We start from the raw sequence: 13805 nt of genomic DNA on the forward strand, positions 1-13805 counted from the left end.
TTTTTTTTTTTTTACTAAGCGTGCATCTAGCATGCCAGAATAACCCTTTAACTGACCGGGGTTTATTAAATACATGGTTGGCCTCCCGGGACTACTCTAAGGTTCAAAGAACACTACCCAATAGATCAAGGGTGTAGTGTTTACACCGTTGGGCAAGAGGGGCACCCTTTAACTCCTCAAGGACCAGAGCAATTTAGTGTACCCACACAAATTATGTGTCTGTATGTATATATATATATATATATATATATATATATATATATTATTTTTTTATCTTTCGATCATATCATAAATTATTTTTCATTTCTAAATATTGGTGACAATATAATATGTATCATATATAATATTGGGGTCTGCCTGCACATGCCCAATGTTCTACTGATCCTGCTGCTGTACCTCTTTGACCATCCTTTAGGGGAACCTTTTTTAAAATGTCTACAAGGAGTCAGGGACCTTCTCTTCAGGAAGGGCCCCGAATGTTGTTCCAAATAGAAAAAAGGCCCCCAAATTTCATCCAAGTCAAACAGGACTGAAATGAAAGCTTGTCACTTGCCAGTACCTTTGTTGTCTACAATCAGCTTATCAGTGTCATATTTACATCCAACAAGCTAAACAGTACAATCTTTATACTCAAACACCTAATCGATGCCATCTTGGTCCCCAAACAGGACCAAAACAGCTAAACTGTGCCATGTCTCTCCCCAAACAGCTAAACAGTGCCATCTTTGCACCCACACAGTTAAACAGTACCCGAACAGGACCAAAACAGTTAAACAGTGCCATGTTGCTCCCCAAACAGCTAAACAATGCCATGTTACTACACAAACAGCTAAGCAGTGCCATCTTGGTCCCCAATGGCATGTTGGTTCCTAACCCATGTTTGTCAACAGTTTAACAGTGCCATGTTTATCCTCAGCTTCCCATAGCCATCTTTGTCACCAGTTTCTTATTGCCAACCATGTCCTTAGTTTGCCAACTTACCCAAGTGAAGACTTAAGAACTCTGGGCCTCGCTTGATCCCTTCATGTGCCCTGATACCTTGCTGGTTTCCCGCTGCCACTGATGAAAATAACTGAGCTGTGCTGGCGCTGCCCATGAACATTATTGAGTGGGGATGGAGCCACCCACGAAAATTATTCAGAGGCGCTGGCTGGGATTGTTTTGTACACATGACATACCGAGTACGCCGTTGGTCTGCTAGGGACACCATTTCACAATGTACCTGGTACATCATTGGCATACCTGGGATATCCCCTCGTTTACCCCAGGGACTTTGGATGAAGCGCCCCTTGTCCAAGACACAGCCTGGAATCTCCGGGTCACAGGAGTGGCATTTAGACACGCTCTATCATCTTTTTTTTTACAAAATAAACTAAGGAAACCAATTCTTATTACACCTTTATGCATCATTATTATTTTCATCTGTCTGTATATTGGACCTCTCAAATATTTTTAGGGGCCCTCTAAGTAACCCAACCTTATGTCCTTGAACCCTTCGAAAACATTCAAAGACACAACACTGATTCAGCGTTCACATTTTATTAAGATCCAGATAAAATCATTTGCATGTATCAGTCAAATTAAAATATTTAATCTCTCTCAAACCACAAAAGAAAAAATACCGGTATATTTACAGAAAAGCAGGAGCCCACACAAAGTCCTGGAATCCTCTGCAGTCCCTGTCTGCTGACATCAGGGCTAAAGTAGTAGTGATCTGACGGGTAGATCATGCATGTTAAACCCAGGCAATGGGTCCTATCACACTCTTGATTGGCACTCAGTGGAGTCTATGCCACTGCTCGGGAACAATAATAAAATAAATCTGCAGGAGTAAAATAAATACTGAGAGCTACTACCCCAAATGGGGAATTTCATGTGATTACGGGCACTGCTTGGGCACTGCTCGGAACTTAGCTGTAACTTAAATAGAACTAAAATGCAAACGTTTGGGGATTATGCGCAGACCCTGACTGCACCATTGCAGTTGGTGCGATACAGATTACTATTTCTGAAATAAAGTGAGAATTATAAATAAATAATGTATTTTCGTAATCCTGCTGAGGATATAGCAAGCATCGCAAAACCTGCACACATTGTAAAATGCACCTTCTTACTGGAACAGGGTATGCAGTCACAATTACAATATATTAGGGCACCGCTTCATGAGATCCTATTTTCCTGGCCAAACGCATATCCGCAAATTATAATTCACAATAAACATTACATGACACTGCAACACAGAGGTAACAAATTTAGGAACATGAAAAAGAAAAAGGAGGGGGAAAAAAAGAAAACTATAATGCTAAAATTGTCCCAAAATGGTTAACTTGATCCAGAACAAAGCAGCGTGTTGCACACAAGGTTGTAACATGATATGAATAAGTGGTTTAGAAATAATCATTTTTAACAGATTGATCATATCGCTTTAATGGATACTCAATCAATCCCCACTTCGGTTTGAATAACTTAATCGTCGTAAACATCCATATAACGACATTTTAATGGGTTGTGTCTACCCAACACACAGGTAGATCGCATATGCTGTGATATGGTCTGCTAACGTGAATGCCTGGCACCATTATTTAGTGGCAGATCCGCAGTTATTGTAGTATCACAGCGTCAGGAGAGGGCATGTACCAGGCTACCATTTGGGATCAATAAAATGGATTCCTGTAGATCGAGAAATTTAGTAAAATTATTGTCACCAAAACATAACATGTTTGGCAGCTGGTGACAAAAGTACAACGGGTACATGGGACAAGGGTCTCTTTGGAGCTGGTGTGACCTCTGCTTCGGATACATATTTTTCTCTTATCGGGTTGATTTATCGCCGGGAAAAACGGTTCTTGAAAGCTTTTATAGTCTTGGCCATCATTGGAGCAACTTCTGCAGAAGGAAAATATATATTATATTCACAAAAGGTGAAAAAAAATAATAAAAAAAAATATTTATTTTATCCAAGTTACTCTTTTTTGACACAGAAATGTAAAGTCATATCGCTGTTTACACAGTAAAATGTGCTCTTAATTAATTATAACCCATCATAAACAAGCAGATTTTGCAAACTCCCAGACTAAAGGATCTCAAGATGTGTAGCTTGAGGGAGAGAAGAGAGAAGGGGGTGTCATAGGAGCACTAAACTACATTAAAGCCATTTAACAAAGTACAGGAAGAAAGTAGATGTAACGTGAGCATGTTGTACTTAATTCAGAGGGTAGTAGAACAGCCTCCCAACAAAAGTAGCAGCTGTTAATGCAGTGAGGATATTTATACAGACATCTGGTCTTTATTTTCCTTAACTAATAGCCAACACAGAATATGAACATAGACATTGAGTGGAAGGATAGTTAATGTGGCTATTCCTTGGGTGTAGGAATAGGTTTAGGGTTTTCAAAAATAAATAAAAAATGTATAAATATATCTATAATTTATAGATACGCTATATTGTAACATTTCATCAATAAAAAAAGCATATGCCTTTTGCAAGAGGCATTTGCCATTTTAGTATTGAGTACTGGTACCACAGAGTGCATCTGGAGTTTGAGTCCCCGGCCATATTCCCCGTCAGGGAAATTTGTCCCTTTCCCATCAACCCGGGAATCAGGGTTCATTTGTCAGGACTGACACAGCTCCTAATTATCCAGCGGTGAGTGGTGACTCGGGAAGATGTCCCAAACAAATTTGTACCTGGCTGCAAACCCGACACCCTACAGATGTAACTGATTCTATATCAGTGGTAAATTACAAATCCAAATCTGACATGCAGCGTGCGCAACTAACACCCTAGAGGGTGGGATGAGAGGTAAACCCATATTCTACAGAGTATGTCAAGCTTCATCCACCCTATACAGGGGGAAAGTGCAGGGATCTACCTCAATCCATCAGCAGCCTGGACCTATATATTCATATTTTAATAAAATGTACTATTTACACTTGGACATCTTTTTACACCAGCGTCCTTTTATTAAATAATTATATTGCCTGGATATATGCCAGAAACTTAGAGATTTCCCAGAACAACGTGCAGATCTCTGGCCTCAGATGTCCTAGAGCTGTTGGCAGTGATGTTTAGACATAAAAATGTCTACCTTCTGTGCAATTCATGATGAGACAACACAGACAAAACTACAGTGGCTAGCCTTCAATCATATCTCACATGCTTTGAACAAATCTCAGCCCATTACATGACAATTCATTCACCATTAATGTAGCATTTTCTCATTAGACACCCCCTCTCTCCCCCCAAAAAATATTAGAAAGGGTTGACATACTCTTGACTTGTGGTTTACGTGGATCATGTCCAATCTGAACACTGCTAGATGTGGATGATGAGCTGCTGGTGCTTGGTCCTTCATATGATCGATGTTCCTCTGAATGGACATGGTTACTTGTGCTGCTGTGGCTAACCGGCACGAAGGGTTTAATCCTGAAAAAAGAGAAGAGATGTAAAAAAAAAAAAGGCCATAAATACACAATGATGGGGAGAAAGGTATAGTGTATTGAAATGCTAACAGATAAAAACTAATAGTCTATTCTACGACCCTTATCAGTAAAATGATATACTACCATATGCAGGCAACCAGTGTTTCCCATCTCAAAACAGCATACAAGAACTAGCATACACCTCTTAAAAATTCATATAGGTTTCGGCAGCGGCAATAGCATTTATGCACAAAGCTGCAGAGTCCTTCTGCAAAATATGCTTGACTCTGTAATGTTAGTGTTAGTCATTGGGATTATTTTATTGATTTATTTATGAATTATTCAGGGCCCCTCAGTAGTCTTCGCAAAAAGAAACACACCAGAACTGGCCCTGCAAGATTGATCGGTAAGGTGGCAAAATGAAAATAAGAACTATTTTTTTTTTTTTTTACTTGTTCTCTAAGTCAATGTGTATATGACTCTTCACATACTTGGACTTTTCAGCGACAACGGCTGTTCCTGTCCCAAACTTCTCCTGTCTCCTGCGTACATCGCGTGGTGGCTTCACTGTCGAGTTCACAAATGCCATCATAGCCTGTCGACCTGGAAAGCGACGAAAGAGAAAAAAGTTGTACTTATATAAAAGAACATCTCACAGTGACTACTTGTGGCTGTGCAATGTAGCAATTATAGTCATTCATTCATTTGGTGCCCTCAAACAGTGCCACCAACACTTTGCCAGACTGGGGATCCGGCATATAGGGGAAGCATTACTCACAATGGGGTAAAATACAAAAAAAATTAAACAGATGAAAGCTACTTCCTGTCCTACAGAGATGACTGTTGCCCACTGCAAGCTAAGAGCTTCAAGGTAGGTTAAGAGGAAACGTAAGATAAATATATTTTGAATACATTGTCACTGGAATAGCTCAATCCTCTTTAGCAATTGCTGATACATAGGCAGCGTATAGCCTGTTGTTAATGTACATAATGTAACAGGTCCTCATTAAAACGCTGTTGTATTGCCGTCTGCCTTTTGGCTACTACCTTTAGGCTTGTTGGCATGAGCAGACCGGATGTTCTGGGTCAGTTTCAGCAGTCTCTGCTCTCGAGCCTCGTGAAGCCGGAGGAACATCTCCCTCCAGGTCTCAAACTCCTCAGGCTTTTCTTTTTTGAAGTCTCTCTTGCAGTGATTCATCCACAGGCGATCTGTATCTTCAACTAAGACCTGCGCAACAATTAGGGCCTCCGGTATTAGAATGTGGGAAAACATTAGGCGTCTTGTGATATGTTAACCCCTTAATGACAAAGCCCGTACATGTAAGGGCTCAAAATGCATTGTTTTCAATGGGTTTAGGGACGGCCCATTGTCCTTAAGGGGTTAAACAAGAAAAAACAGTTCAAGCAAAACAACTTTTAGCATGTAAGGGATCAAGGACCGGGTAACAAGGACCAAAATATTTGGTATCTAAAAGAAATACAGGCAGTAAGTTTGTCTGATCAGTTTGTACTTGATGAGCTTTATGGGATTGTATTGAATTCTGTGACCAGACAGTGCTTCATAGTCTGGTGGGTCCAAGGGAGGGATAATAAACGTCAAGCTTTCTTTCTGCTGTTGACCAGTGTTCCACAATTCTTCAGCAACTCATTGTAGATAAAACAAAAATGTTACACTCACATGGTTATGTTCTTCAATCCTGTACAGCTGCTCCGGGGTACACTTCTCCAGAACTGGCTCCAGTACAGAATAAGGAACTCCTCCGACTTCATATATAGCTAAAAAAAAAAAAAAAAAAAAAAAAAAGCAAGGTACACAATAAGAGTTATTCCAAAGCAAAACTCCAAATTGATTGCACTCTAGGCCAATGAAATCGGAAAGCCATTTTTTTTAGTGTCCATGGCAACAACCTGCCTGATTTTGTGTCACATGACAATCAAAGGGAATTCAGCAGTACTAAGTATGCAATTTGTAATGCCGAATTTGGTAACAAAAGTGTTACGTTCAGCAGAGTAGGTAGAACAGCAGCCTTAATAGGTAATTTATGTCCGCTGCTACGAATTAAATCAGATATACAGTGACCTTGGTGGATTTAATCCCAAGAAGCGTTGCTATACCAATATAGTCAATAAATAATGATAACACGTTGAGAGCATTACACGTATGTAACATGCTAACAATACACCAACATGTTTCTTTGATTGAATAAACAGTTTAGACCCCTCCTGACGCTAGTTTTCCTTTAGCATGTCTCGTTTGTTATGGATTATCCCAATGCATGTGCTTATGCTATTCCTATTTACTCACAGTCAATGTTGTTGGAAAGAACACGTATGCATTGTTCATAAAGGGACATCATCTTAGGCAGGTAAGCAGTTTTGGATCCAGAGTACACTTGCATCTTTGAGTTAAATCTGCGTCCTGTGAACCCTGCACCCTCTTCCTCGTCCTGCATGAAGGATGGTGGAACTGAGGTATAAAAAATAACAGCGAGACGTTACAGTCGTAACTGGGAAAACAGAACTTGTCTTCATGCACAGAAGTCTGGTGCTCCTTCCCAGGCAACCTTGCAAGCGATTGCTTACCTTTCCGTTTGTTAGGTGAAACTACAGGATCAAAGGTAGGAAGGGGTCGATAGTTTGGCTGGATGAGAGGCAGCGGTATGTCAGGCAAAACAGGAACTTCATCTACCTGTAAACAGGAAAAAATAGTACATCTGAACCAATTTACTTTCCAATTCCCAATGGCTCAAAAAAATTACCACAAGCATCAAAAAAACGCTTATAGTGTCAACTATTAAGATGTGACACAGCTAGTATGAGAAATAGAACAGACCTCAATTCTACAGAGGAACACAAACCATTTTTTTTGTATTACTAGTCTGAGATTAAAAACAAGTTTTCCAAAATATTGCAATATTTTCTTTTTAAAATATAACAATATTTAAAATAATAATAACGTATTGGCCTGAGTACTGGGTTTTTTGTTTTTCATTTAGCCCAACGTGGAGCCGTGGACGTCTGTGCGATGCACATACACAACCTTCGCTGCCGGCACTTCTGCCGGGGCTTCTATGTGACATAACCTTCCGGTGCTCCACCATAGAAGCCCCAGCGGAAGTGCCGGCAGCGGAGGTTGTCTGCGCGCATCACACAGACGCCCACTGGCCGGCCCCGCTAAATACCAGGGAGTCTGGGGGTGCATTGGTAAGTTAGGGGGAGGGCACTTCTAGGGGGCAGAGTGGCACTTCTGGGGGGCAGGTGGGCATTTCTAGGGGGCATAAGGCATATCTGGGGGGGTCAGAGTGGCATATCTGGGGGGCATAAAGCATACCAAAGGTTATAAAGCATATTAGGGGCAGAGTGGCATATCTGGGGGCAGAGTGGCATATCTGGGGTCAGAGTGGCATATCAGGGGTTATAAAGCATATCTGGGGAGCAGAGTGGAATATCTGGGGAGCAGAGGGGCATACCTATTAGTAAGGTGCATTATGAATTAAGGGGGGAACCTTAAAATGGCTATTGGTTTTCTGTTTATAGATAACATATGTTGACTAATATGCTAAAATACGTGAATGCCTGTGTATTAGATAAAATACTGTTTTACCATTCCACTATTGTGTATTTCTTTAAAATAGCAACAAACTTTAAGGGTGCGGCTTATAATCAGGTGCGGCCTATATTCCAGCCAATACGGTATACTATTTTCAGGCAACTATATATTAGACACTTGTGTGTGTACCATCTCTGTCATCTTCACCCAACCTACTTTGACAAACACTTTCTTTAAAGAGTCCTTAACATTCTGCCTGTGGTAACCAATAGAACGGTTCAGTCTTAGTCACTGGGGCAGACTATCTCATTCATTTAAGTCTATGGAGGAACAGAATTCATTAGAAATGCCACAAGGAATGAGAGCTCAGTGTGATGTGTCAGCAGGCAAAGTCAACAAAAATATTACCAAACTGACAAAAACCGCAGCCTCCAGGTCTTGCAGATAAACCTACATTATTTTATACCGAGCTGTATTTTATGCTTGAGGGGTTATTTATTTTTCCATGGGACTTTCCGTTTAAAAATCGTGACTCTTACTTTCAAAGCTCTTCATAGCGGTACCACCACTTACATCTCCTCACTCATCTCCAAAATACTCTTTACCCGGTCTCTCCGCTTATCCGATGATCTCCATCTGCCCTGTGCTCTAATTTCTAGTTCTCAAGCACGCTTGCAAGATTTCTCAAGGGCTCCCCTATCCTCTGGAATGCCCTCTTTGGTGTATCCATCTTCCCCCCCTGCCTTCAGTCAATTAAACAATCCCTCAAGGCCCACTACTTTAAGGCGCTTACAACTTTACATGTTAACCCCTTCCTCCTATCTTCCTTTAGCTCACCTTTCCTAGTCCCTCTCCTGCCTTCAGACATTACTTATATGTGGCTGGTCCATCCCTAACACTGGCACTTTTACCTGTCATAATACACCCTCATTCCCTCTAGATTGTAAGCTCATTTGAGCAGGGCCTTTCTTACCTCTAGTTTCTGTAAGTGAAAATGTTATGGTATATACTAATTATTATGTCCTGTTTGCCCATTGTACATTGCTGCTGAATATGATGGTACTATATAAAACAATAAATAATAATAAAGTATAGCCCTTTTCCCTCAGGAATGAACTAAGCACGCTGTAACAAGATGCTCTCTGTGAGTAAAACCTCAAGCTAAACAGAGGCACTCAGTGAGGTATTTATTACCTCAAACAAAGGAGGACTGGCACACAATTTTCTTTTTAGTACAGGCGCTGCGACACTTTTGCAAACTTAGAAGATTGCGTTTAGCTAGGTGGAGCGGGAAGTAATATTTTTTTCGGGTGTTCTACCACAGTCATCATCATCATTAACACACAAGCATATCTGACCTTGTTGAGTGTGGCCGGAAAGTACATTTTCTTGTGAGACTCCTTAACAGTGTCTGTAGCAGGCTTTGAATGCTGTTTGGCAGGATCCTTACTTGTAACCTGTGCTCCTCTTTCACTTTGCTTACTGCTCTTATTGGGTGTCTTCGCAACTGGTTTTCTCTTCTTTTTCTGAGGTTCCTCATAACTCAGATATGATTCAAAAGACATTTTTGGCTGTTCAAACACGTCTTCCGTTTCTTGATCAGTGCTTGGCATGGATATTTTTATTGATTTCTTTTCCTGTAGTACTGGTTCAGATGTTCTGGATTTGACCTTGGTCTTATCCACTTTGTGTCTGATCGATGGTTCTTTATCTACGTCTGCTATTTTCTTTATTTTTTCCACAGGATATTCATCCATACACACCTTTTGTTTTTCTGACTTTGGTTTCTCCATGAACTTTTGCTTTTTAGCATCCTGGAGATTATCAGTGTCAATCTTGTGCTTACTTTTCTCTTTCTTTCCTGGTCTGTTCTCAGGAGACCATTTCCCCTGGCTGCTTCCTGCAAAAGATGAGTGGTTCCTATGATGTTCCTTGGCAGAGTATTTTTCTTTTTTCTTTTCTGTATTCACACTCCTGTCTTCCTGTTTGTGCTTGTCTTTGTGGGAAGATTTTTGTTCTTTACTTGATTTGTGAGAGGTTCTGTCAATATAGATATTTTGGGGACTGTGAGTAGGCTCTGAAGAGTAGCTCCGTCTGTCATCCGAGTCCTCTTGTTCAGAGTATCTCTGCCAATTATAATCCTCATGTCTGTACTCTGTCTGGGATGGAAGGTCTTCTTCATCTCTTGGAGATGGAGGTCTTGGCTGTTTACTGGGTTCCCGTTCCACAGGTTCTACAACTCTAGATAAATTTAACAAGGTTCATGATGCTTACATTTTCATCAACAGTGATAACATACTGTATTCACTAAACAAGTGAGCTGAGGGGAGTCACATTTCTCGCCACATTCACTATGCCATCATGAAGCAAATTTCTCCCGTTAGGGTCAGGTTGGCTCGGCATACTACATTATTAATGACATGAAAAAACATTCAATAAATATCATTAATTTAACAATATATAATGTTGGGCCAGCTAAGCCTTATTTGAAGACGAAAACTCACCAGAGTTAGCCCTTCGCAATGCATATGGAAATGTTAAAAGCCACTAATAAAATTTACAGTTTGGCGCATAATCCCCACATGACACACATTAAAATATATCCTTCTTACCTTGGGACTTCTTGTGGCACAAGCTTTTTCCATTGAGCAACTAGGGTCTTTGCAAGATCCCCAACCACTTCATGCTTCCTTAGACCATTCACTGTCTTTCCAACACCAGTCTCCTACAAGAGGTGACATACAGAATATCACCAATAACTCCTTCTGGTTAGTACTCATCCCTTGTCTGATATAGTTGATACAAGGGTTAGCATTCAAAAAAAGAATCTCAGCAAGACTTGAGCATCATCCACTAGCCCTCATGACAAGGTACGGCATTCTGAATAATCAGGTCAAGTCCAGATACCAAAGGCACAGCGCAAACTATGCCAGCCAACATTCATTCGCAACAAAAATATATACTCAAAACGTCTACATTCAATGATATGCACACTTAATAAACAAAGACAAACTTTATCTGCCTTTGCTCTAATGCCCATCACACATATCTTACCACAAGGGTATCAACTGTAACTGGCAGGTCAGCAAGTCTCTTCAGGGTCTTATGAAGCTGTGAAACACAAAGACGACACAATTAAGATTAAAATAAAGAGCTGGAAATGCATTATTTTCCATGTTCAGGCAAATCCTTCAGCACTGGTTATTGTAATTTCTTTAAAAAAAATACCATATTCATTATTTTATTAGGATACTATCAATCGTGAGGTATCTGGTTTTATTCACCAGTCATCTATTCCAAGTGGCTTTTAAACAAGGTAGTACTTTATAGCACAACTAAATTAATGTATTAAAACTAACAGCTTGCTTGTTTAAAAGCAAAGGAGTTTTTTACCTTTTAGTTAGAAGAGATATGTTGCAAAAAGTGACAAAAGTATCAAATCAATAATTATTCTCTCCTTTCTCCACTTCGCCCATATAGAGGCTTTTTAACCGAAAAGGCACCTTACATAAAGAATAACTTAATAGAGAGGGGTATTCAGGCAGATTCTGGGAACAAGTCGTTAAGATGCTGCCCTCGCAAAATAGGTATACAGTGGGTGTCTATGACATGTATATATATATATAATTTGTAAACAGTATGACATTAGTGTATTTAATGTATAGAGCTTTAACAGGTAATATTTAGAGAGTGATCCCCACCTCATTTCTGGGTGAAATATAAGCATTTGACATGTGTTCCCTAATGTTATATTTATTAATTAAAGTATAATATTTCTGACTGAAGGTGGAACAGCGTCTTTACAGATTTCAGGCTTTCCTAGGTATTTCGCAGGGTACACGTGGACATTAGTACACGACAAACACAGGATCTTGGGCGTCCTATATAAGAGTTCTTATAGTATCGTATCTGCTAATACTAGTAAATTAGTAAATACTTGGCATGCCAATAGCCCCAATATAGGTAGGTTGAGTACGCATTTAATTAAAAATATCCCAATTAAACTCCAGATATAACATAATTCATCTTTTAATTGGTAAAAGAACATAGGTAAAAAAAAAAAGCAGGAACATCCAGTTCATGCCAAGCATTAGGAAGTAAGCAGCTGGTGAACTTCTAACACCTAGGAAATTATTGATTTTATTTGATAAGAAATGTTCTCAGACCAACATAAATGCAACGCGTGCGACGGATGTTTGTTTATATCGTACTTGTAACATTTCTAGGTAGCGTGTACATTTATAAACATATGGCACACAAAATAAAGCACAGACCTCAAAGGAAGGCAAGAAAAGCGGCTCATCCTGGTATAAAATTACATTTCTAGCGAAACTTGTGCACTGGGATGAAGGGTTACTATCGCTGTCCAAACCCAGCAATAACGCAGAAAACGGGTGACATTAGGATGAGTTTAGGTCACGCTGGGACTGGGTTATGGAATTATTTATTCTAAAGCATTGCCAGTGCAAATAAGGGGCTAGTTATGCCCATGCATAGTAGTGTGTAGCAGAGGACTTCATTGTCACATTGTATCAGACAATTAGGGAAGATTGTGTGTATGTTACACAGGAAGTGCATACCGGTGGAAAGGATATAAAGGTACAGTATGTGCACCGATGCCCGGCTAATGGCCATGTACCGATTAAAGATCCGCAGACCGATCCACAGACACCCACAGCACAAACAAGACAACTCACTGCTTCCCTAGGAGGAATACACGAAGTACTGTACGGTGTAATGCCCCGTGTACATGTAATTGCCCTACCCCCACCAACAGCCCTGTGCCCCATACTCCACACACGAACAGATCTCGTCTGCTCTAGACACTCCATTTCCCATATCGAAGACCCCTTTTCTTGATTTCGCCCGACGCCCTTCGTAACCGCTAATAGAATTATCAGTATAACTCTTATAATGTACCTTCTTGGGGTCTGTACTGGCCGAAAGTCGAGACTGCAGCTTCTTAACAACTTCCAGCACGGATTCCGCCATCTTTAGAGCTGGCAGTAATCACGCCGGAAGATCCCACCGTCTGCATTTGCAATAACACGATCTACCATAGCAGATCCTGGCGCACGTAACCGGATGTGTAAGTTTTCGTTCTACAAGCTCAGAAAAGCGTTATTGCAGATGCCGTCGCTTTGCTCATCGCTGTTACGTGGCGATGTGCCGTCAAGTCTGCACTGACACCGAATGCCACCGCTTACAATTTGTGCTGCATGATCAACATGAACGCAGACTGCACTCCCTTGTAAAATAGTGATACAAAAATTGGCTTAAGTTTAACCCTTAAATTCTTTCTAGTTAGGATGATCACTTGCTATCTGTGCTAAAACGCCTGTGTTCACGGCAGGAGGGAAGAGGCCTCCAGCTACTTCAACACCAAACACGAGAAAGTTGTACCGTGGCAGCCCTCAAGTGCCCTCAGTAGCAGCACCTCCTCCACCTGCTCCTGAAAGATGTATGACGTCACTTAGTGTAGAGTAGGCTGTCCATCCACCATTAAACCAGTGTAGCTTGTGATATTAAAATGTTTCTCTGGGACAGATATGCCCCATAACAATTAACTACTCCCAGCCGCACAGCAGGGAAGGGGGTTACCATGACATGGCCGATGCTGTAATTATTTCCAATTCCCAGATTCAGATCTTTAGCTCTCCTAAGATCTACTTCTAGATTCAATTTGCTTGGCACCACCAGCAATAAAATTTTCACTTTCTGTAGACCAGCTAAAGGTAATTTGGTGACAACCCACAAACAGCGATTGTAACGGTGTACAAGTGCTTAAAGGTACAATGCCACCGCTTCAAAAGGTCTGAAAGCAGACATTTGT

At 40.6% G+C, this 13805-nt stretch overlaps 1 protein-coding gene across 1 annotated transcript; it reads right to left on the bottom strand.

Annotated features, from left to right (window-relative positions):
• Positions 1 to 1523: 1523 nt before the first annotated feature.
• ELOA (elongin A) lies at positions 1524 to 12991 on the bottom strand. The gene is made up of 11 exons (XM_053454616.1): positions 12893 to 12991; positions 11027 to 11083; positions 10585 to 10697; positions 9331 to 10213; positions 7006 to 7111; positions 6728 to 6889; positions 6101 to 6198; positions 5470 to 5650; positions 4914 to 5025; positions 4272 to 4426; positions 1524 to 2886 (listed from the first exon to the last, which is right to left on the bottom strand). Exons 1-11 carry the CDS (start codon positions 12962 to 12964, stop codon positions 2825 to 2827), a joined length of 2001 nt encoding a protein of 666 aa, XP_053310591.1. The 5' UTR covers positions 12965 to 12991; the 3' UTR covers positions 1524 to 2824.
• Between the last annotated feature and the right edge of the window lie 814 nt (positions 12992 to 13805).

Source organism: Spea bombifrons, chromosome 2 (genome assembly GCF_027358695.1).
Source record: "Spea bombifrons isolate aSpeBom1 chromosome 2, aSpeBom1.2.pri, whole genome shotgun sequence".
In the NCBI taxonomy this organism is placed as follows: domain Eukaryota; kingdom Metazoa; phylum Chordata; class Amphibia; order Anura; family Pelobatidae; genus Spea; species Spea bombifrons.

Coding starts and splice junctions, on each gene's coding strand:
- ELOA (XM_053454616.1), bottom strand. CDS start 12,964: ATGGCGGAATCCGTGCTGGAAGTTGTTAAGAAGCTGCAGTCTCGACTT. Junction 7,112..9,330: donor TTCCGGCCACACTCAACAAG/GTCAGATATGCT, acceptor TCCTGTTTACAG/GTAGATGAAGTTCCTGTTTT. Junction 2,887..4,271: donor ACGTAAACCACAAGTCAAGA/GTATGTCAACCC, acceptor TTCCTTCTGCAG/AAGTTGCTCCAATGATGGCC.